We start from the raw sequence: 21886 nt of genomic DNA on the forward strand, positions 1-21886 counted from the left end.
TCCTCTCACAAGTGGCCGTTACCATGTCTCCTTCAATTCCCAACTCACTCAATAACTCATTTGGGATTAAAAACTTGTCACTCACGTCTCCACAATTAGTGTTATTCTTAAATGTGGCAACTTCCATTTTTGCAACGTGTTGTCTTTACATTGACATTTGAAACTTTTGTAACTCCTATCACCGTGATTAGATCGTCATTGCCAATTACACACTAAACAAGTATGGAGCAGAACTCACACAGCACAAGCCAGGCAGAAAATGATGCAAACAGTAAATGCTTCATCACTTGGTTTGAACACAGAAACACCTGATTCCTTTTGTATTTGCTTTGGGTGGCCATCGTTTATCTTAGAATAAAATAAACGAGAGAAAATACTATCTGTAAAGTCTGTTACGACTAGTATTCCTTGTATTTTCCATGTTTTAAGAGAACGAGAAAAAGAAAACTAACAATTTTGTTATCATTTCTTCAAATATAAGAGTGCAGACAGCCTTTAATTAGAGTCATTTCTTCAACGACTAACACTTGTCACAACTGAAAAGTGATAACAAAACTTTCCAAAGGACAGTAGCATGCAGAATGTACATCTGACCAAGTTTTGGATCTAAACTGCTTTGCTAATAATCAGAATAGGAATGGCGTAACCTGCCCTCATTCCAAACTTCTCACAAACAGAAGTCACTCGCTACTCAGATCATGTGGCTGTACACGCAGCAAGCAGTTGACAAGGGTACCAGACCAGTCAAGTGCATCTGTCTCACTACATTTTACTATAGTGCTTTCACCCTGCCATGTCTGTTACATTGGTCCCTTCAACAAACTTTATCATCCTTTCACTTCTATTTAACAGAGGATGGAAGTCATTGAAAGTCATATATAGCCAACTCTATATATAAGTGCATCAATGATGAGTAGGCTATACCTGATCCCTCACCGATATATTAAGGTGAATGTACAGCCTAAACCCCCTTCTTGTAAATGAACAATGATGCACTTCACTCAACCTTAGTAGCCATATCTATCATTCAAGGAAGTGCGTCCATCACCTGATTGTCCTGCACAAAGCAAAGGAATGTATGATCATCTGACAAAAATGACAATTCAATCACTAGTTAAGTCAGACTATTGAACCAAAATATGCTTACCTTCAGGAGGAACCCATGAGTCATCGTAATCCATCTCATCATTCAAGAAGGATGGTTTCTCAGGCCCAAGCACTCTTTTAGGCCCCCTCCTCTCTTGGCCTTCATATTTTTCCTCATCATCATTAGTATACAACCCCTTATTGTGCTTTAACAATAATGCCACGGCATCCTCAGCCATTTTTTCACCTGAAGTGGAGGATGTCAATTGTTCAGACGCATCATTACAATTTGTTGCAGTTGTCTCAACTTGCTTCCGTTTCCTTATTATTAAACCAGCAGCAGACTCAATTGTAGATCCCACTGACGTCTTTGCATTATCACTGCTGCCCAAAATTTGGTTCCTGTCCTTATAGTCCACAAACTGATTGGACTCATCTATCTCATGCAGAAGCAGAGAGGGCATCGACTGTTGGGTATTGTCTGTAACCCTATCCTCTACAGCTCCAAGCCATTGGGGCTTTGGTATAGCAAATACAACATTTTCAGCTTTCAACCTGTCAGAGTCAGGTTCCGACTTGTCTAAACCCAAAGTTGCAGCTCCAGGCTTTTCCCCTTCTATAGAGCCATCTTCCTTGACAGGGGTCTCGCGGATTTTCAGGGTTTCCACAGGAGGATTCTTGTTATCTGCTTTTGCACAAGGCCCACTGCTTTTCTGTGCTTCTGCAGGTGGTTTCTTCTTGATGGTAATGGTTACTTCAGATTTTTTTGGTTTGGGTTCATGTACTTTCAACTCCCTTTTCTTGGCAGCTTCTCCTGTTGGGTCAGCAATCTTCAACAAGTAGCATATCCTATCCAACTCGGACTGAAGAGTTGACAATTCCTTTTCAAGTTGCTCACTTTTATCATGCACTGACAGAAAAGAAGAAATCAGAATGGATAAGCACAAGACCTAATCTCTATCTGCAGCTTAAGACATGATATATAAAATGTGGAAAAAAGAAACTGTCCAGCAAAGACATTATACTTAGAAATAAACTAAAATACTGAAAGCTTAATAAATTTAGTTAAAGGAACTCTCACCTAGTTGAGATGAAAGCCCTGACATGTATGCATCAAGTGAGTCATCAACTTCATCTTGTGTGGCACTCTCCGGGTTTGACAATATTTTGTTCTTTTCAATCATAAGCAACTCTTTCTTCTCATTCATTTCCTTGGTGATGACATCTTTCTTATCAAGAAGAGTATCTGCAGTCTCGACTGATTGGTTGTCACCAGTTTTCTGATGTGAAGCCTTTTTCTTTGTACGGTCATAAAATTCATCATCATCATCACTGCACAATACAAGTATTTACCAACATGCATTTTAGTTTTGGCACATCACTATAAATATTGCAGCATGAGAGAGCCAAGCAAGCACATTAAATATTGCACTTGTTTCACCCCAAAAAAACACAGCATTCCAAGAAAATTAAATAGCTTTTAGCAGTTAAAAAATCTAGTTATCATCATTTAATATTCGAACATGAAATTCATCTCAATAAGTTTCAGCTTTCACAAAATATTTCTTCCATCAGTGATATTATACCTCAAATATTCTTCTTCGCCTTCCACTGCACCTTTTTTCTTCCCATGAGACAGCTTTCCTGTACGTGCACCCATACTCTCTCGAATACTATCATTCAGTGTCTCTTCCAGGTTTTCAAGTTCTTCCAATATCTATCCCATTAAGAAAATGTCAGCTTATCAGCTTGTGTGATCAATATTTACCCAATTAACAAGATGGCTTGATGAGAAAAAAATTCTAATTCAAAAACCTCTGACAATGAGACAAATGATAATCACAGAATATATTGTGGAGAACAATATATAAGGTTCTTGTCAAATTTATTTTCTTCAACATTACCTGCATTGTTCTTTGCTCATTCCTAGCAATCTGAGTCTGTTGACCTTGAGTTAATCCACCTTGAGAAATGTCTTTAACTCGAATAGAATTTATTTCTTTCTTCATGTTAGCAATCTGTACAAAGAAAACAACACAAATATAGGGTAAGCCCTTGCGAGTATATTACCATGGTTAATAGGTGTTAAGTATGTGGTGGTGTATCTTTGTATCTCTTGGTTACATTCTGTTGTGATAGCTGTAGGTTAGTTAACTAACCTGTTAGTATAGTTAGCTTCGTAGAGAAGTCTAACACTATATGTATAAATATCAGACTCCCTAAACAACAACTTGATTCAGTTGTATCAATTTTTCAGAGTAATAAAATCTCTTTCTCTCTTTGAAATTCCACATTGTATCATGACTCATGAGCTTCTAGAGCCTTTCTCATGGTTATGGATCCAAATCCACCACTAGTATCTCCTTGATAGATGAGGGAAAGGTGTATATTAGTTGTCAAATAGTTAGATTGCTAGGATAACTAACTGTTAGTTAGTTAGTTAGTTAAGAAACTATAAATAGTAACGGGAATTAGAGAGAGGAGGGAGAGAACTTGGGAAGTGGAGGGTGGTGAGACCTCGAAACTCATCTGTACTCTATTTTGGGTGCACTATTATAATAATACAGACATTCTTTGTTTCTGTTTCTGGTCCAGTTCTATCAATCCTCCAATCCAAATCTTCAATTTTCAAAATTCCAGCATTCTCCTAACACAAATCACAGAGAAACTAAACGTTTGTTTTGTAAGGCTGAAAGTGGACAGATTGATTGAAAGGGGAAAGGAAAGCTGACACGGTGCTCTTTCTTTAGTTTGGAATAGCATAAAAGGGAAGGAAGGAGCAGAATATGTGGGGCCTGGTGCACTGTAGCTATCCACCCAATTTGGGCAAGGAAACAGAAGGCCTTTATTTGTATAATTCCAAAAACACCCTTATTTATTTTATATCTTTTTTATTTATAGCATTCATGTCATTTTATACATATTTATTTTCTTTTCTACCAAACGATCTAAAAATCATCTCACTTTCCACTTATTTTCTACTCCTTTTCTTTTCTTTCACTTCTTTTCTAAACCAAACATACCCTAAATGACAAAAAATTTCTCAACTGGCTCCAACAAATGGAACCAGTTCTTCATCAGCTATCATCAATTTGTAGTTTCATCTCACATTCCTTTGTTGATTGTCTCTGAATCTGATTTACAAGGCAGGAATAGAGAATCCTGCATACTCTGCTTGGGAGTTGCAGGACCATTGGCGTCTTGCATGGCTGCCGTGCACATTACGCAACACCAAAAAAGTAGATCAATCAGTTGGTGAATTACTCAACAGGGCTTTTATATCTTTTAAGTAATATGGTTAGCAACTTCGCATTCAATTTGAGGATTAGATAAGATGATGGGTCTGACCACTGACTGCTATAAAAATTAGTGTTTAATATCTATAAGCTCTGTGGATTATAATTAAAAATGAAAGACGTGCCATAAGAAACCAAATTAACAATAATGACACACCTTTTCCATTCTTTTTATTATTTTCTCACGGGTTTTTTCCTGTTTTTCTGTAAGTTGTCCTTTGTATGACTGCCATGTCACTTCTTCAACATCATCCTGAAATTTGAATCCATCAATTAATGAATTAGAAGGCATAAATAGTCAACTTGAGTTTTCACACAAAAAGTAGATTCTAAAGTCTGAAAATATAAAATGTTAATAATTAATTAGATAGTTCAAAGGAAAAACCATATATTATCATATATTCTGTATACCATAATTACAAGCCTCTACAAACCTCATCTTCTTCAATAGCATCCTCACCCATGCCCCAAGAAATACCCTCAGCAAGAGATGCTTCCTGCCTTGCTCTTTGGACTGAAGCTTCCTTATCTAGCATTGCTTCACGCATCTTCACTTCTCTCATAAGTTTTGCATTAGTTTCCTACAAAATAAAGCCAACATGAAATGAAAAAAAAAAAGTGGATTACGGTAATAACAACATTTAAAAATTACAATTTGTTTGTAAAAAAAGGTGAAGGAAAGAAAGTTAGACAAAAGCATAGACATCGAGTCACAAGGTCCTAGAATGGTTAATGATTATGAGTAAATAAAATAAATTGACTCTGGTGTTTTCACTAATTAAAAATTTGTCCATCAAAACCCTAGAAATTGAAATTCTTCCAAAAAGAAACGCATAAAATTACTGATAACTGATCATGTATGAAAGCATTACTCCGAAGTCAGGCTTTACTAGATAAGCAAGAATGTGCAAGAACATATTTCACAGGAAGCTATAAATTAAAAATAGACTTGGATATTGTATGTAACAACTCAAAAGAGCAGGACATATTTACTAGCATCCCCCTTTTTATTTTGTTCATATACAAAATGAAACAATTTTTGTATCTTTACCCACCAGCTTAAGCTTTTGGGACAGTTGTTTCATAATTAGAGCCTCTATGCCCAAGTTGTCTAGACTGTAGTTTTTAATTCTTATATCGCCCAAATTTTGCTAATAAAAAGTTGAATTTCAGCACAAGGTAAGTGGGTCGTGCATGATCCATGCTAGAAGCCCAAAGAGCACTTGCATGAAGCAGCGTTTTAGAGATATAATATAAAACTATTCATGTGTCTTTAACTAACAACTGGATATTGGGGATAGTCGGCCCACAACATATACCAGTTCCATAATGGTCATAAATGTAATGAAAAAAAAAACATAAAAAAGGAAGCCTGGATCTTACAGGAGGCATCAAGTCAGACGGTCCTTGAAAAATGAACAAGCGAGATGACCTGTAAATGTGATACAAGACAAGATGAATATATACAAATATAAATTAGGACCATGAAATTCCATGTAGAAGAAAATCCATTCAATTCTATCATCTTCATATCTACACTAAACATTTAAAATGAGAAAATAAAGAGGGATAATTGAGGGAAACCATGTGTTAGAGTACACAATGGATGCTTGTTTATATAGACAGATAGTATTAATTACACATAATTCGAGGATATTCAGTTTCCTCTAAATCAGATATCATATCCTACCACATCATTATACATTAAATTCCTGATTCTCAACACTCCCCCTCAAGCTAAAGCTTACAAGAAAATTTATTACGGGCTAAAACAAGACAAGCAAAGCACGTGCTGCAACAAAGGTCCCAGGGTTTTGAAGCCAAGGGAAGAAACCGTGCACGAGCAAACAGCAACTGCAAAAGAAACACCTACACAAAACCTAGGCTGAAGAGGCGAGCACGCAAAAGAACTCTGATGAAGGCAAGCAGAAGGTTTTTTTTTTTGAACGGCCAAAATATAATATATTAGTTTAAAGATAGAAGATACAAAGTACCAGAGGTACTATAACAGACCACAGGAGGTAGAGCCTCCTGAAACAAACCGCAAAAAACAGAAGCTACCAACCCAACAAAAACCAAACAACCCATCCCAACAAGACAAACATTACTTAAAAGCTACTGCCATAGCTGAGGACCATTGGTGAAAAGGAACATGAAAATCCTTTTCCCACCCCCTCATCCAGGACCAAGAGAGGAAAATTGTATTATCCACCAATTTAGAGATGACAAAAGGCTTATTGTTGAAGATAATGTCATTTCTAAGATTCCATATTGATGTTGTAGCTGCTATCCACCAGATTTTCCACTTTCTGTTGGTGTCTTTCAGACCTGCCGTAGAGAAATGCTGGATGAAATTATCCAAAGGTCTCCAATGAAGCACTCTAGGTTCCTTTACCCATGAGCTGAATTCCCACCATAGAGGCATAACTTTAGGACACAAGAAGAATAGGTGGGAGGCAGATTCAGCTTTGTTCTGACAAAAAGGGCACAGGTCATTATCAATAGTGACATTCCTCCTAAGTAGATTATCCTTAGTGGGCAATCTGTCCCACAGAAGCCTCCAAGCAAATACTAGGGCTCTAGGAGGGATTTTGATGTTCCATAAGTGCTGGAAACCAAGACATTGATCTTCATTAAGATGATCAGCTTTAATATAAAGGTAGGCAGAATTAGTGGAAAAAATTCCTTTTGAGTCAGCTCCCCATAACCAAGAATCTTTTAAAGCTGTAGAAGGCCTAGTTGCAGCAGTTTGATCGATAAACTCAGAAGCTCTTCCCATTTCACTATCAAACAGATTTCGCCTCCAAGAAAAGCTCCATTCCCACCCAGATTCGCTGAAGGTTCCCATCGTTGCCACTGTGTGAAATTTCTGAGATGAGAGATTGTATAATTCCGGGAACTTATCTTTTAACCTAATCCCTCTTTCCACCCAAGAGTCCTCCCAAAAGAGAATTTGATCACCCCTACCCAGCTTCCAAATGAATTGGCTGGACACATCTGCCATACTGCTGTGATTAATTGTAGACCTTAAATCAGACCACCAGCAAGAGAAGTGCTTCCTTGTGGGCCCCTCTTCTAAACCTCTCCGTCCCCCATATTTGGAAGTCAAAATTCTGTTCCACAATTGATCTGGATAGTGAAACATCAACCATTTCCATTTGATTAAGAGAGCTTTGTTAAAAGCTGTAATGTCTTTAACTCCAAGACCTCCCCTCTCTTTAGCTGCACACACTTGACTCCAAGCCACCCAAGCTATCTTCCTCCCTTCTTGATTATCTCCCCAAAGAAACCTTCTTTGAATGGATATGAGTTTGTTGATCACTGCTGAAGGAGTCCTGAAAAAAGACATGTAAAACAATGGCAGAGCTGTTAGGACAGCATTAATTAGGGTGATTCTACCAGCCATGGATATGCTTCTCTGCCTCCATTTGTTCAGTCTAGCCTCAAATTTGTTGATGATAGGTTCCCACACCATCTTCCTTCTCGGATTGACACCTATAGGCAGCCCTAGATAGCAGAAAGGAAGCTGTAGAGGACCACAATTTAGGAGATCAGCAGCAGATCTGATCCACTGATCAGATTGACCAATTGCTCCCAGCTGGCTCTTGGCAAAATTGATTCTCAGACCAGAGACTATCTCAAAGCTTCTAAGAATAGCCTTGATAACGCTAACATTTTCCATAGAAGCTTCCCCAAAAAAGATTGTATCATCCGCAAACTGAAGCATGTTCACTGGGACCTTGTACTTTCCTACCAAGTACTAGCTAAAATCCCCACAAGACCAGCAGATGCCATGATGAGTGAAAAACAGTAACTGTAAGACACAAACCAAACAGTTCCTGCAAACAAAATAAAAACATGAACAAACAGCACCATGCCTGGAGATGTGGTCCCGCAAGGATGCGTAGACCTAGGCGAGACTCCGGGGTGCGGTTGCACTTGAGAAGCGAGATCATAGCAGGAAGCGTGGCAGGAAAGGATGGCGCACGCGCTGCCACGCACCAACAAAAGGTGTTGTTTGGCGCATCAAAGGGGCCGCACGTGAGGGCTCCTACGCCAACGTGGTAGCCGATCTGTGTAGATCCGCAAAAGGCAAGTCCGATGGTGTAGTCACCAATCAGAAAGGTTGCCGACACGGTGGCGGACGGCAGTCGCCAGAAAAGGTTTATATGTTGCCGGAAAAGCATAAAAGGCTCATTGGAAGATGGGAGACAAGCAGACAGGTCCATCGGGACAGTGGGTCACCGGAAAAGTGACGGCAGCCGGTGATGACCGGAACACTTTTCAGGAAAGGAGAAAAGGGTCGTCGCAAAGCGGAAGCAAGTCGCCAGAATAAATGTGACGACCATAAAGGTCTCCCAGAAAGCGGAAACATAGGAAAGAAGTTTGCCAGAAAAGGTGTGGCGAGTATAAAGATCCACCGGGGACAGCAAGTCCCCGATGGACTGTCCCCAGTAGGGACGGTTTTCTTTACTCCCTCAACTTAGTTCTGATACCATGTAAAATGAGAGAAAATAAAGAGGGATAATTGAGTGAAACCATGTGTCATAGTGCACAACAGATGCTTGTTTATATAGACAGGTGGTATTGATTACACATAATTAGAGGATATTCAGCTTCCTTATCCAATATTATATCCTATCACATCATTATACATTAAATTCCTAATTCTCAACAAAACATAATTAATAATTAAAAATATGAACATGAAAAACAATCACAAGAGCCTTTTTTCCAACCATGTGGGATCAACTAACAACATGGATAAAAAAAATGTTTTGTCACAAACCAATATTTCAATAAGACTATTATTTGGGGTGAGATGTTTTGTAATGATTTCGCTCAAAGTTTTCCTTCGTCTTATTCAATCTGATTGTTCTTACTAAGGCCTAAGTTGGTCTTCTTCTCAAATGTCCAAACCATTTTAGGAGAGATTATATCATGTCTCTCCCTAATACATTCAATAATTTGCTTGTCCCTTTTGTGGAAGTGCGGAAGAGAGCGCGTCTCATCTGTTTTTTCATTGCTGGAAAATAATTCCAGTTTGGTGGGAGTCATTGTCTTGGGTGAATTTGGCGTATGTTTTCCCTTTCCACCCAAGACATCATTTTATTCAGCATGCGTCTTATATTGTGGAAGGAATGGTAGCATCTAGATGGAAAGGATGGTGGATAGCACTGACTTGGAGCATATGGAAGCACAGAAATGACATAGTTTTTTCCAATAGTAACTTCAATGCAAATAGATTGATGGAGGACGCACTGTTTTTGGTGTGGTCGTGGATGAAAAACTTAGAGAAGGATTTCACTACTCACTACAACCAGTGGTCATCAAATCTGACCCAAGGTTTTAGATGTAGTAATCAATAGGCGTGCAGGGTATTTCTTTTGTAATTCAGCCTGCTGTGTGCCCCAATCTGGGGTGAACTACTAAGTGGGCTGATTTCCCAGTTGTTTCACCTATATCTTTCTCATGTACTTTCTCAGTACCTCTGGTACTTTCTTAATATATATATATAATTATTTTGGCTGATAAAAAAAAAATAATTTGCTTATCTTTTCTTTCATATCCAGCCATCTATTGCAACATTCTCGTCCAACAATACTTATTCTCTTGTTGCCATTTCACCAACTATCATCAGGGTAAAAAAAATTATGGAGAACCACAAAAACAGTGGGAGGGAAGGAGGCAATAAAAAAAACGTACTTCAAAATCAATAGAAGCAAAAAACCATCAGGATCTGTAGAATCAACTACAAAATCTCCAATGATGAAACTTCAATACTGATTGCTCTTAGTGTTAAAGAATATTTAGCTTACTGAGTCTGTAACAAAATTTACAGGGGCAAGGCACAATAAATTGCTGAAGATTGCGTCCAGAAAGAAGGATAACATGTCCTCCACCCTTAGAAAGAAGCAACAAAACAGCATTCAAGAATAACAATGCATAATGACAAACTTAATCTCTACGCAAATCTAAAAAGGCAACACCCTTAGAAAGATCCTGAGGGTAAAATATAATATACTAATTCAAATGGACTTGTTGCACGTCACAAGTCAACTGGACTCATTGTATATCCCTGTAAGAAGCAATAGTTCCTCAAGAAAGCTGCAACTAACAACTTTTAATGACTTAATGACTTTTTTTTTTTTGGAAGGCAAAAAGTATATATATTAATAGTATAATCAAAACAGTACAAGGGGTACTGGATAAAAGAAAATACAATGCACCTCTGGTGCTGCCCTCCAAAAAAACCCAAGCTAACCCAACTAGAAAGGCTACCCCACACAGATTAACCAAAGGATTCCGAGATATTGGAAGACCAGTGGTTAAAGCTAGTGTTAAAGCCTTTTTCTCTAGCTTTTAGTCAAGACCAGGCTAAGAACAAAGCATCTTCCATGACTTTAGAGGAATCAAAAGGTTTGTCCTAGAAAATCAAGAGGTTCCTATGCTGCCATATGGTACTAGTTAGAGCAACCCACCATCCACACCATGAACTATGGTTTATGTCTGCTCCAAACCCATCACAGAATTGAAGAAAATGATCTACTGGAGAAGCTGGGAGAGGTCCCACAACCTGGATCCATCTCATGGACTCCCACCATAGACCTACTATCCTCTTACAATTGAAAAAGAGATGACCCACCTCCTCCTGCTCTTGGCCACAAAGAGGACAAGCAGCCTCCTGGATGATCACACTTCTTCTTATGAGGTTGACCCTAGTGGGGAGCCTATCTTTAAGAAGCCTCCAAGTGAAGACTGCAGCCCTTGGGGGAATTTTCATCTTCCAAATTAATATTGAGGTTCTCACATCAGAGGCTGGAGTAGAGGGGTTCATCATTAGTCTGTAGGCTGACTTAGTGGAATATACACCACTAGGATCAGCTTTCCAGATCATGATGTCCTTAACATGTCTCTGAATAGGTATAGAAGTGATATCTTCCATAAAATTCACAGCTAGATCACTTTCATAATCAAATAAATTCCTCCTCCATTTCAAGTCCCACCTCCAGTTATCCTGAGAGAAATTTCCCATCATTGAAATGAGGTCTGATTGCTGTCTATTAATGAGAAACAACTGATTGTATTTCTGTTGAAGAGTATATTCTTCCCCTAACCACTTGTCTGTCCAGAATCTGACTTTATCCCCACACCCAACCTTCCAACTCATGTATTGGTGGAAAATGCTGTGATCAGACTGATGATAAAGCTTCCTTAGGTCCCTCCACCAGTATGAATACCCCCCTTGGACACGAGCAGACTGAAAATCAGACCAGCCTCCATACTTGGAAATAATAATTCTAGCCCATAGCTGCTACTGGTCAGAAGCTAAGGCCCATATCCATTTGCCCAACAAAGCTGTATTGAATTTGGAGATATCTTTGATCCCCAACCCCCCCTCAGTCTTGGACAGGCAGACAATCTCCCATTTTACCCAAGGAATTTTCTTATGGTCATGGTCTCCCCCCCACAGAAAATTCCTTTGCAAGGCTACCAATCTATGGACTACCTTTGAGGAATCTTGAAAAAGGATAACAGATATATTGGTACAGCATTGAGAACATAGTTTATTAGAGTGATCTTCCCTCCCATTGATATGTTTTTCTGGGCCCACTTGGATAGTTTAGATTCACATTTTTTGATTAAAGGCTCCCACACCAAACTACTTGAAGGTTTAGCCCCAATAGGGATACCCAAGTAACAGAGAGGGGTTTCCAATTGCCTACAATTCAGGATTTGGGCTGCTTCATTGGTCCAGTTAACAACACCTCCTATAACCCCAAACTGGCTCTTGGCATAGTTAATCTTCAAGCCTGAGACCATTTCAAAACCTCTAAGCAAGGCCTTTAACACCAAAACATTGTCCCAAGTAGCCTCACCCACAAAAACAGTATCATCTGCATACTGCAGGATATTAGTGGGTTCTTTTTTCTTTCCAACCATGTAGCTTCTGTATAAATTTTTCCGAACTGCTTCCCTCATTAAGCCTGTGATGCCTTCTCCAACTATGTTAAAAAGCAAAGGGGCTAGAGGGTCCCCTTGTCTCAAACCTCTAGTTGGAGCAAACTCCTTTGCAGGGCTGCCATTAACAAGAATAGATATGGTTGCTGAATGGAGGCAGGCTGAGATCCACTTTCTCCATTTGAGACAAAAGCCCAATCGATGCAGCATATAATCCAAGAAAGACCAGGAGACTGTGTCATAAGCATTTTCAAAATCCACCTTGAAGATCATGACTGGTTTCTTTCTCCTACAAGCTTCCTCAACCACCTCATTGAGTATCAAAATACCATGAAGGATATGTCTATCTTTAATGAAAGTTGTTTGTCTTTCATCAATTAAGACAGGTATGACATGCCTCAATCTGTTTGCTAGTAACTTGGCTATCACCTTGTACATGCAGCCTATCAAAAAGATTGGTCTATATTCATTGAGGGACTGAGGGTGGTTTACTTTAGGAATTAAAGCCAGGAAAGAAGCATTGTTGCCTCTAGGGAAGCTGCCATTGACATGAAACTCATCCACAAATCTTCTAAACTCAGGTTTCAACACTCCCCAAAATTCCTTAATAAAATTGAAATTAAAACCATCAGGGCCAGGGCATTTGTCACCACCACAACTCCACACAGCCTCTTTGATCTCATGGTCTGAGAAAGGGGTAATGAGGTCCTCCCTCTGCCTCTGAGTAAGTGAGGAGAATTGGACTCCATCAAGGGTAGGCCTGGATAAGTTCTGTTCAGTGAATCTCTTGAGGAAGAAGTTCACAGCTTCACTCTTCACCACATCAGGTTGCTAAACCCACACTCCATTTATGAGAATTCCTTGGAGAGCATTATAATTTCTCCTGAAATTTATTACCTTGTGGAAATAAGCTGAGTTGCTGTCACCTTCTTTTAACCACTTGGCTCTAGATTTCTGCCTCAATAGAGATTCATAGGCATTAGAAGCATCCCACAACTCTTGCTGAAGGGATTTCTTAGCCTTGATCTCATCCTCGGACAAAATTCTGGTAGAGGCTAAGTCTTCCACTTCATTTAACTTCTGTTGAATTTTCTGAATCCCCTTAACACTAATGTTCCCATACTCCTTACTCCACTGCTTTATGGCCACTTTTAAATTTCTCAGCTTGTTCTCGAGCACAATTCCCCCCCATCCCCCTTGCTGGTCACTACTCCATGCCTCTCTCACCATTCTTTGAAACCCTTTTTGATGAAGCCACCAATCAACTACCCGGAAAGGCTTAGGACCCCAGTCTACCTTCTTAGTTTGCATGATGATTGGGCAGTGATCAGAAATGTCCCTTGGGAGGACATATTGACAGCTATCAGGCCAGGAGGCCAGCCACTGTTCTGAAACCAGGAAGCGATCAAGCCTGCTCTTCACACTACCATTGGGCCTGATCTAGGTAAAGCTGCTGCCAACACATTTAATTTCCTGCAACTCCATCTCGGATATCCATTGGTTAAATTCTGAGATACCCAAGGGGTCAGCACATCTTTGGGATAAGCTAGATCTTTCTTCTTGGCTTCTAATACTATTAAAGTCCCCCATAAAACACCAAAGACCAGGAGGATTAGATGCCCTCAGCTGCTTTAATTCATCCCAAAGAAGTCTCTTCCCAGCAAGGTCACAAGGGGCATAGATATTAACCAAAAACATCCTTTGATTAATATTAACACACCTCCCTTCCAACATTAGAAAATTACTGCCTTTCTCCTTCCTATCCACCTCAAATGTTGAATTATTCCATAAGCAAAGCAACCCCCCAGCAGCCTGAACTGAAGGGACATTATCCCATGATGCAGATGAGTCCCCCCATATGGACTGACAGATTCCTTTATTGAAACTCTCTTTTTTGGTTTCTTGGATACATACAATATCCACCTTATGCTTTAGAATGAGCCTTCTAATGGCAGCCCATTTAATCCCCCTCCCCAAACCTCTTGAATTATAATAGAGAATGATCATTTTTGTTGGTGTTTAATACCCATCTCAGCTGCCACCTTGTTATCTCTGATGTCCATGTCTATCATAAGCTCCTTAACCTTCGAAACATCCTCCCCATAAGTCAGGCCCAATTCTCTTACCAGAGCACACTGCTTCTCCAAGTCCTCTCCTAGACATGTTGACATGCAATCTGTTTTTAAGCCTCGAATTGAATCCACGACTGAGGATAATGGGCCTTTCCCCTACTAACCAACACCTCCTTTCTTCTAACATAGACCTTAGTAGCTAACTCATGTGGGCCAATTATCCTCTGGCCCAATTCCCCTCTAACTTCCTTTGGGTCATTTTGACCACTGGAAATGTTGACTATGCAAGCCTCTTTTATATGTGTATCACTACTGTGTGACGTGATAGCATCAAAAGAAATATCCTCCTCCATTTCCCCCTCTGTGACTATAGTTTTGTTCCCAAGAAAATCTACAAAAAGGTCTCTCTGCTGGCCATCCTGATTTCCTTTGACCTTCTCAGACCCTTTTTCCAATTGCATGCTAGCCTTCTTTTGTCCTTCTTCGATAGCATTTAATTCATTGTCGTTCTGGGTTATATGGCTGTTGCTGGGTTCGAAAACCGCACCAGGACCAGCGCCTGTGTATCTTTGATGGTCAATTGCATTTGGTTGGTCCACGTCATCCAGGTCAATGACGGACCGGTCACAGATTCGACCAGGGGGTTGTACCCAACGGTCGCCACGGCCTGAATTCGAACTGGGCCTACCCCATTGGTTGGAAAGGCCACCGTCACAGTCGTCGGAGCCGCCGTCTGAAGCGACGCTACCGAAGTGGGGCTCGGGGGAACCATCGTCGGCAGACACTGGAGTGTCTGGCTGGGTCGAGAAAGGGGATGGAGGAAACCAGCTGGTAGTCCGGTGGTGCTTCAACTGCGCACGCGTTCCAATCGTGTCCTCGATGACGTCGAGGTCGTACTCAACCCTGTCAATAATGGCCAGCACCGTCTCCTATATTCGTGGTCTCCGTTTTTGTCCGAATAAGGATGCGCGCTACGTCCATCCGCTTGCAGTCCTCCATGTAGTCGTCCACCTCTACCAACTCACCAATGTCCGTCAGCACCTTCTCCATGTATTCCGGCTCCCACACAGTCGGCGGGAGACCCCATAGCAAGACCCACGTGAGCCTGTGGTTTGGTCGAATTTTCGAGGTCCACTTCTGAAGCTCCATGATGGGTGTAGACCCCTTCTGCTTCTCCTCGTCTATCAGTCGCGCCGCCTTGGAATCATCCAGGTAGGGGAGAAAAATCCAATCATCAACCCAGTATCAGGGGTTAACTTCATCATCTATCACCCATTTGAGCTCCTCCTCCACCCTCTTGAACATACCTCTGTTCCTCAATCTCCCCACCCATGCGTTCTGAAGCCATTCATTGGTCTCCTGTGTGAGCTCACGACCACTGGCCTCTGCATAGACCTTCTGTACTTTGAGGGACTTCCTTCTTCCGATAAGAACTTCCTTCTCCATACATCTCCTCTCTCACCACCTCCACGTAGGATCGCGGTCTACCCTCAGAGCATTTTAGTTTCGTAACCTCCTGATTCCCTTTGTGCACTTCCTGAGTACTCACCACCCTCTGTATGGAGGTGCCATTTTGGTGTGCACGAAACACCCTCCCCCTGTCAAATCTTGGGGTGTTAACGAACAGTTTCATCCCTCCGATGTATATGTTGTTGTCAAGTTGTCTTTCCAATCTCCGTTCGTCCTCAACTTCTTTAAACCTTACAAACCCAAATCTGTGACCTTCCTTGTTTTTAGACTTGGGAATAAAGACTTCCCATACCTTTCCCCATTTCTGGAAAATCTGCCATAGATCTTTCTCCTTAATCCCTTCGGGGAATCTAGAGAAATAGAAGATCGTGACATCTTCCTTGTTTCGCCATGTCATCTTCCTATCCTGCCATTTGAGACTGCTCCTATCCACTCTGCCCCTGTTTTCTACCAATTTCTTTTTCCGCCTGTGTGTTACTTCGAGCCATACTCCTTGGTTGGTGGTAGGATCATTGTCCTCTTCCTGTTCTGTACTCCATCTCACATCAACTTTGTTATGATGATTGTAGCCTTCATCACTACAGCTCCATCTTCTCACTATGGTTCGAGGTTAGCCATCAGCTTGATGTCTTGGAGAAGAGCGTCGTTGGTATCTCTCCCTCCTTCCATACTCTGGCCCTATCACCTTCTCTTTGGCTTGCTGTCTGCCCACTCTCTCTCTCACTCTGCTCTCTGTCTCTCTCTCTCTCGCCCTGCTTTTTCTCTCTCTCTCACTCATTCTCTCGCTAGGTAATTTGCTTCTCTGTGTGTGTTGCATAATGATGAAACTCAAGCCAAAGTCTAATGACTTAATGACTACTGCATAGATTCTTACAGATACCTAGCACATGATTCATAAATAGACTAAACAAATAAACCTATTACACCATCTGAAATAATAAAAAAGAAAGTAATAATGGCTTAAGTGAAAACCATAACAGTGGGGACTAGAGAGAAATACTTGTTTATGAGCATAATAGAAAAATAACCAAACAAATACCTACCGGCCAAATCGAATGACATCACCAACATGCAAGTCAACATATGTGTTTTTCTCCACCTAAGCAAACAGGAAAAGGAAAAGGAATTATGTCATTGACACTATAAAGTTATAAATTTGCAGTTTTTCCACACAGCTGGGCCCAAATATTTCAACAAAATACACTAGACCTATGTATGAACTAAAGGTGAAAAATGTTAAATTAAATCAAAATTACGGTTGTGACTTTCATCAACTTTAGAGTTGCTAATATAATGCAGGGGATACACAAGATTTTTTGCATATACATCACTTGAATCAGGATAATATCAAAGATAACCTTTTGAAAGTGCTAACGAGCTCCACCGCAATGTAGCATTGTTATTCACTTAAATTATACTCACATATCTCTTTTACCAAAAATAGATTGCTTTTGCATCATGAAGGATTACAGACTCAATAACCTTACCAGTAAATACAACACAAGATTCTTGCCAAGAATATCTCTGCCTTGGCTAAATGAGGTCTTTAATTGATAAACTTAGTTCACTAAGTGCAGGGGGAAATATTTTAGATGTAGCCCAAGTAGCAAATGAGGTAATTAAAGGTTTTTTATTTGTTAAAAACATGGGGTTTAGTTAATCACTTTTGGATAAGGCTTTGGGAAAAAGCATCTCCAACTGAACCATTTCAGCAAATACGCTTAGTTGACTCTTCAGTCCACTAGCACTTAGTTTGAGTGTTTCTTTTCTGTTTCCATTATTGTTTTCAAATTTTCAAGATTTAAAAAACATGTATCCAGAAGAAAGTGCTCTAAGGTGCCACCGCATTTTCACTTCTTCAAAAAAGGCTGAAAACATTAATTAGTTGTTTTCAGTTTTGGGCCTGTTTTAGAAACTATTTTCAAACAAAATGTTTTCTAAATTCTAAGAAAATGTATTTTCAATCTTGTTTTCTGCTTTCTTTGAAAATGAAAACAGAAAACACTCAAACCAGGCATCACCTTAGTGACAGCATAGCTACATGTTAGCAACAGTTATTATGCCTCACGTAAAAACATGAAATAGCAGAAAAGGGTAATTCAAATAAAAAATAATTCTAAGAATAAGAGCTGTAATAAAAAAAAAAGTGACAATTCCAGCATCTCTGCCACAGTATATTATTCCAAACATGAAAAAAGTAAGTAATGGGAATTACCAAAAATATTTGATGTATCAAAGATCTTAGAGCAAATTACATAAACCTCTCCTTAGGTTTACTCATATTACACATGCACCCCCTCCTTTTTTTTCACATTTCTTTGACCTTCCCTCCCCTAACACCGTTAGCTAACGTTTGCATCTTTTGTATCAAACCCAAAAATGCCCTCTCTCTATTTCCAACAGACCTATGGAACAATCAAGCATTGATGCTCTCTGCAGAAGGAAGAGTCACGCCGCACCGTGGGCACAGCTCAGCGATGTCACAGGGTTCAACAGCACCACCAGCAAGGGCCTCGCCCGCACTTATCGCAAGGAGCTCCATGAATCTGTGATGCTCCTCCACTACCAGGAACCACTGAGCATGCTACTCAGTCACCGCTGCCATCGACGTTCCAGCAAGCAATGACAACACCCATAAATTTGTGATGGGGATGGCAGCGTATGAGGCACCCCAGATGTGGAGTATGGTGGTGCAGATTCAGTCAGGATAGGAGGTGTAGATCGGAGGGGTTGGCGGATCTGAACGAGGATGCAGCTGGTCTTTTGATGAGGTTTTGGTTGACAACACCATTGTCAAAGGAGCCGAGGTTGATGCCAATTGTGACAAAGCCGCAGAGGATGGTGATCCTGATGTTGAAGGTCTTCTAGATCTGGAGGCCGCGGGGAAGCTCTTTGTAGCGGCTTCGTGCGTTTGAGCCAGTGAGAGGTGTGGTTTGTGAATTGCATAAATGGTTGGGTTTAGGGGGTGTTTGGTTTCTTGTGGAAGACAAGAACTTCTGTGAGCCTTTGCTTCTTTTTGCATTTTGTTTTTGAGTTGCTGAAATAGTGTTGTTCCATTGAGTTTCTTTGCTTTTGGGTTTCTGAGTTCTTGATTGCTTTGGGATTATGTATCCATTTATTCAATATAAATTTTGAAGCTAGTTTTAATTTGCTTCTAGCAATTTCGTTTCAATATTGTTGATACTCTCTTACAAAATTGTTGGTAAAGTTTCTTGGAAATTTTTATTGACTGCCAAAAGATTTTGGTTAAGGGGCTTAACGAAGAAGATGAGGTGGGGGCATCATAGGAAAAAAACTACACATGCCTGTCACATGACGCTTAAATTAAACTGAGCTACTGCTGTTTGGGGTGTAGGGGGTGCTAGTGTAATATGAAGGCAAACGATAGGGGGGTTTCTGTAGGGTGAAAAAAAGGAGGGAATGCATGTGTAATATGATTAAACCTCAGGAGGTTTCTGTAATTTGCTCAAGATCTTATAGAAAGTATCACCAAAATTTAGAAGGGAGAGGAAATGCTATGTAATACCTGATTTTTGTTCAAAAAGGTTCCATGAGTACTCCCAAGATCATAGAGATATGCATCACCACTTCTCTTAAACTGTACAACTAACAAAAGACAAATGAAAACCTTGGTAAGAATCATGGGCGAGCTTTATGAATTGTTAAAATATGTGAAAACTATTCGATGAAATCTTGATTATATCTTGAAATGATTTAGAGTAATCTACACATTATCTCCGAGGAATAGTTATAGTTCCCCTATTTCCTTTATTTGCAGATTTGGTTTTATTTCATGATTTGTCTACCTATTTACTTAGGATTATGATATTGTATTAGTATAAACAAGTGTTAGTACTTTATGTTTTGTATAAAAACTGTAACACATACAATACTCAAGAGAATATTATTGAAAGTCTCTATTCTTTCGGTTACCTCCTTCAACACCTTAAACTCCATAATCTGAATAAGAATGCCACGGTCTTACCAATAAGGGTAAAAATTTATTTAAGAAATTCACAAAGTCATGCACAACTTTAATATGACTTCTAGATGTTTTCAAAGTGGATGCAGGTAATCCAGTCAAATTGGCTATTACGATAGTGCAGGCTAAGGTGGGGTTTATATCATCTGATGTATGGTCTAAAATAATCAACTCTAATCTTCTTTACCACAAAACTCAAAGGAAGAGATTGCCTACAACATAATTGACCATAAGCAAAACAATATTGCAGTATGCAACTTCATTTTCTACACACACAAAAAAAAAAAAACATTTATAGTCTTATATTGTTAGTGTCACGTAGTTAAGAAGAGATGACGAAGAAACGAAATTGTAATTGCATAACGTACCAGCATGAAACCTAGAAATAGTGGGATGCTCGAGCACGAAGTCGCAGAGATCCAATCGGCCGAACATGTAAGCTCCTTTCTCGAACACGTTGAATTTGCCGATGATGGAACCGTCCTTGAGAACTTCAAGGTAGAATTCATGGCAAGGGGCGGCGCTCCACGGAGGAATCTTATACGGAACTGCGGCTCCCTGAGAGGCAGCGTTGCTCGAATCGCGAGGCGGTGGCGGTGACGGTTCCGCTGAGTCACAAGGAGGAGGGGGCATTGACGGTGGCGGTGACGGTTCCGCTGAGTCACAAGGAGGAGGGGGCATTGACGGTGGCGTGGTGTCTGGTGGATTAGGGTTTTTTGGGGGTGGGGGACCCATGGAGTTCGTCATTGCGATTCTTCGCAACAGAGAGATGACGAAGACAGAGAGAGTAAAGGGAATGCAATGTGAGAGAACAGAACACCACCACCAAGGACAATTCAGTTGATTACGAAAAATTATCATAAGAATGTGAATAAAATCTAATAAAAATTATTTTTATTAAAAAAATTAAATGGTATTTAAATAATTTAATCTTTTGACAAATTATTAACTTTAGGTATTTTTAAACAAAATAAAATAGAGATTTAGTAATCGGTGACTTTTTTAGGGTTTTCTTATTTGGAATCTAGAAAATCAAGTTGATCCTTGCAATTTGACAGCTTGACCTATTATTTTTTTAAAATATTAACTTCACCATATTAATTATGTATTCAATTTCTCACTTTTTCCTTTTACTTGTTATAAAATATATTTATTTTGTTTGTAGTCTTAAAAAAATTTAGAAAAGATTTTAAATAATAAAAAAGAATGTTTCGAACAATAAAAAAAGTTATCTAAACGACCAAACAAACATAGGATTAAAATGAAAAAATTACAAAAACAAAATTGTAAAAAACTTTAAATTGCATGAACGAAAGATATATATAAACCTAAATTTTATAATTGTCCAAATTTATTGTATATTTAGTCTTTTATATTTTACAATTTTAATAATTTTATTAATTGACCATGGACAAGTTTTTACACTGCTAATTTATGGTTATTAAATACGCATTATAACAATTATTTCAAACTATAATTACTTAAATATTTTTAAAATAATGAATAGGATTATCATCATACTAAATATTGTTTAACAATTTTTTCAAAATTCAGTTTATACTTCTTGAATAAAAAGTTTGACCGATCAAAAATTTTAAACTTTTCTTTCTAAAGTTTTCTTTAAAATAATAGTTTTTAGTGACTGAAATATCATTAAATAAATAAATAAAATTTAAACTTTTTTATTATAAATTTTAATTACATAGAAATAAATATTTATTAATACACAATCTAATTAAATATTAGTCTATATTGCAAATAATGAAACATTGACAACATGGGCTAGCTTACTGACTAAAAACTAAAATTTTAAAATTTTAAGAAATTTGATGTATCAAATTTTTATTTAAAAACTAAAATTAGATTTTAAAAAAATAAGGATTAAAAAATTAATAAAAAAAATCAATCAAATCCTCTTTAAAGTTAGATTAAATCCAAAATTAACAAGCACATTATCACCACAAACTTGTAGATGAATTTCTTTTTTTAATTTTAAAAATAAATATCATCCCCAAACA

General features: G+C 39.0%; 1 protein-coding gene across 2 annotated transcripts; it reads right to left on the minus strand.

Moving 5' to 3' along the window:
- Positions 1 to 382: 382 nt before the first annotated feature.
- LOC114422770 (kanadaptin-like) lies at positions 383 to 20712 on the minus strand. Of its 2 annotated transcripts, XR_003668732.1 has the most exons (12): positions 20237 to 20712; positions 19413 to 19492; positions 16930 to 16985; positions 5766 to 5814; positions 4817 to 4963; positions 4540 to 4635; positions 2991 to 3104; positions 2673 to 2803; positions 2168 to 2418; positions 1148 to 1996; positions 925 to 1057; positions 383 to 841 (listed from the first exon to the last, which is right to left on the minus strand). XR_003668732.1 is itself a non-coding variant. In XM_028389297.1 (11 exons), the coding sequence occupies exons 1-11, from the start codon at positions 20613 to 20615 to the stop codon at positions 1008 to 1010; spliced, it is 2202 nt and encodes a 733-aa protein (XP_028245098.1). In that variant the 5' UTR covers positions 20616 to 20712; the 3' UTR covers positions 383 to 1007. The 2 variants fall into 2 exon arrangements, 1 of the variants encoding a protein (XP_028245098.1); XM_028389297.1 differs by having other exon boundaries at positions 383 to 1057.
- Between the last annotated feature and the right edge of the window lie 1174 nt (positions 20713 to 21886).

This window comes from Glycine soja, chromosome 8 (assembly GCF_004193775.1).
Source record: "Glycine soja cultivar W05 chromosome 8, ASM419377v2, whole genome shotgun sequence".
Taxonomy (NCBI): domain Eukaryota; kingdom Viridiplantae; phylum Streptophyta; class Magnoliopsida; order Fabales; family Fabaceae; genus Glycine; species Glycine soja.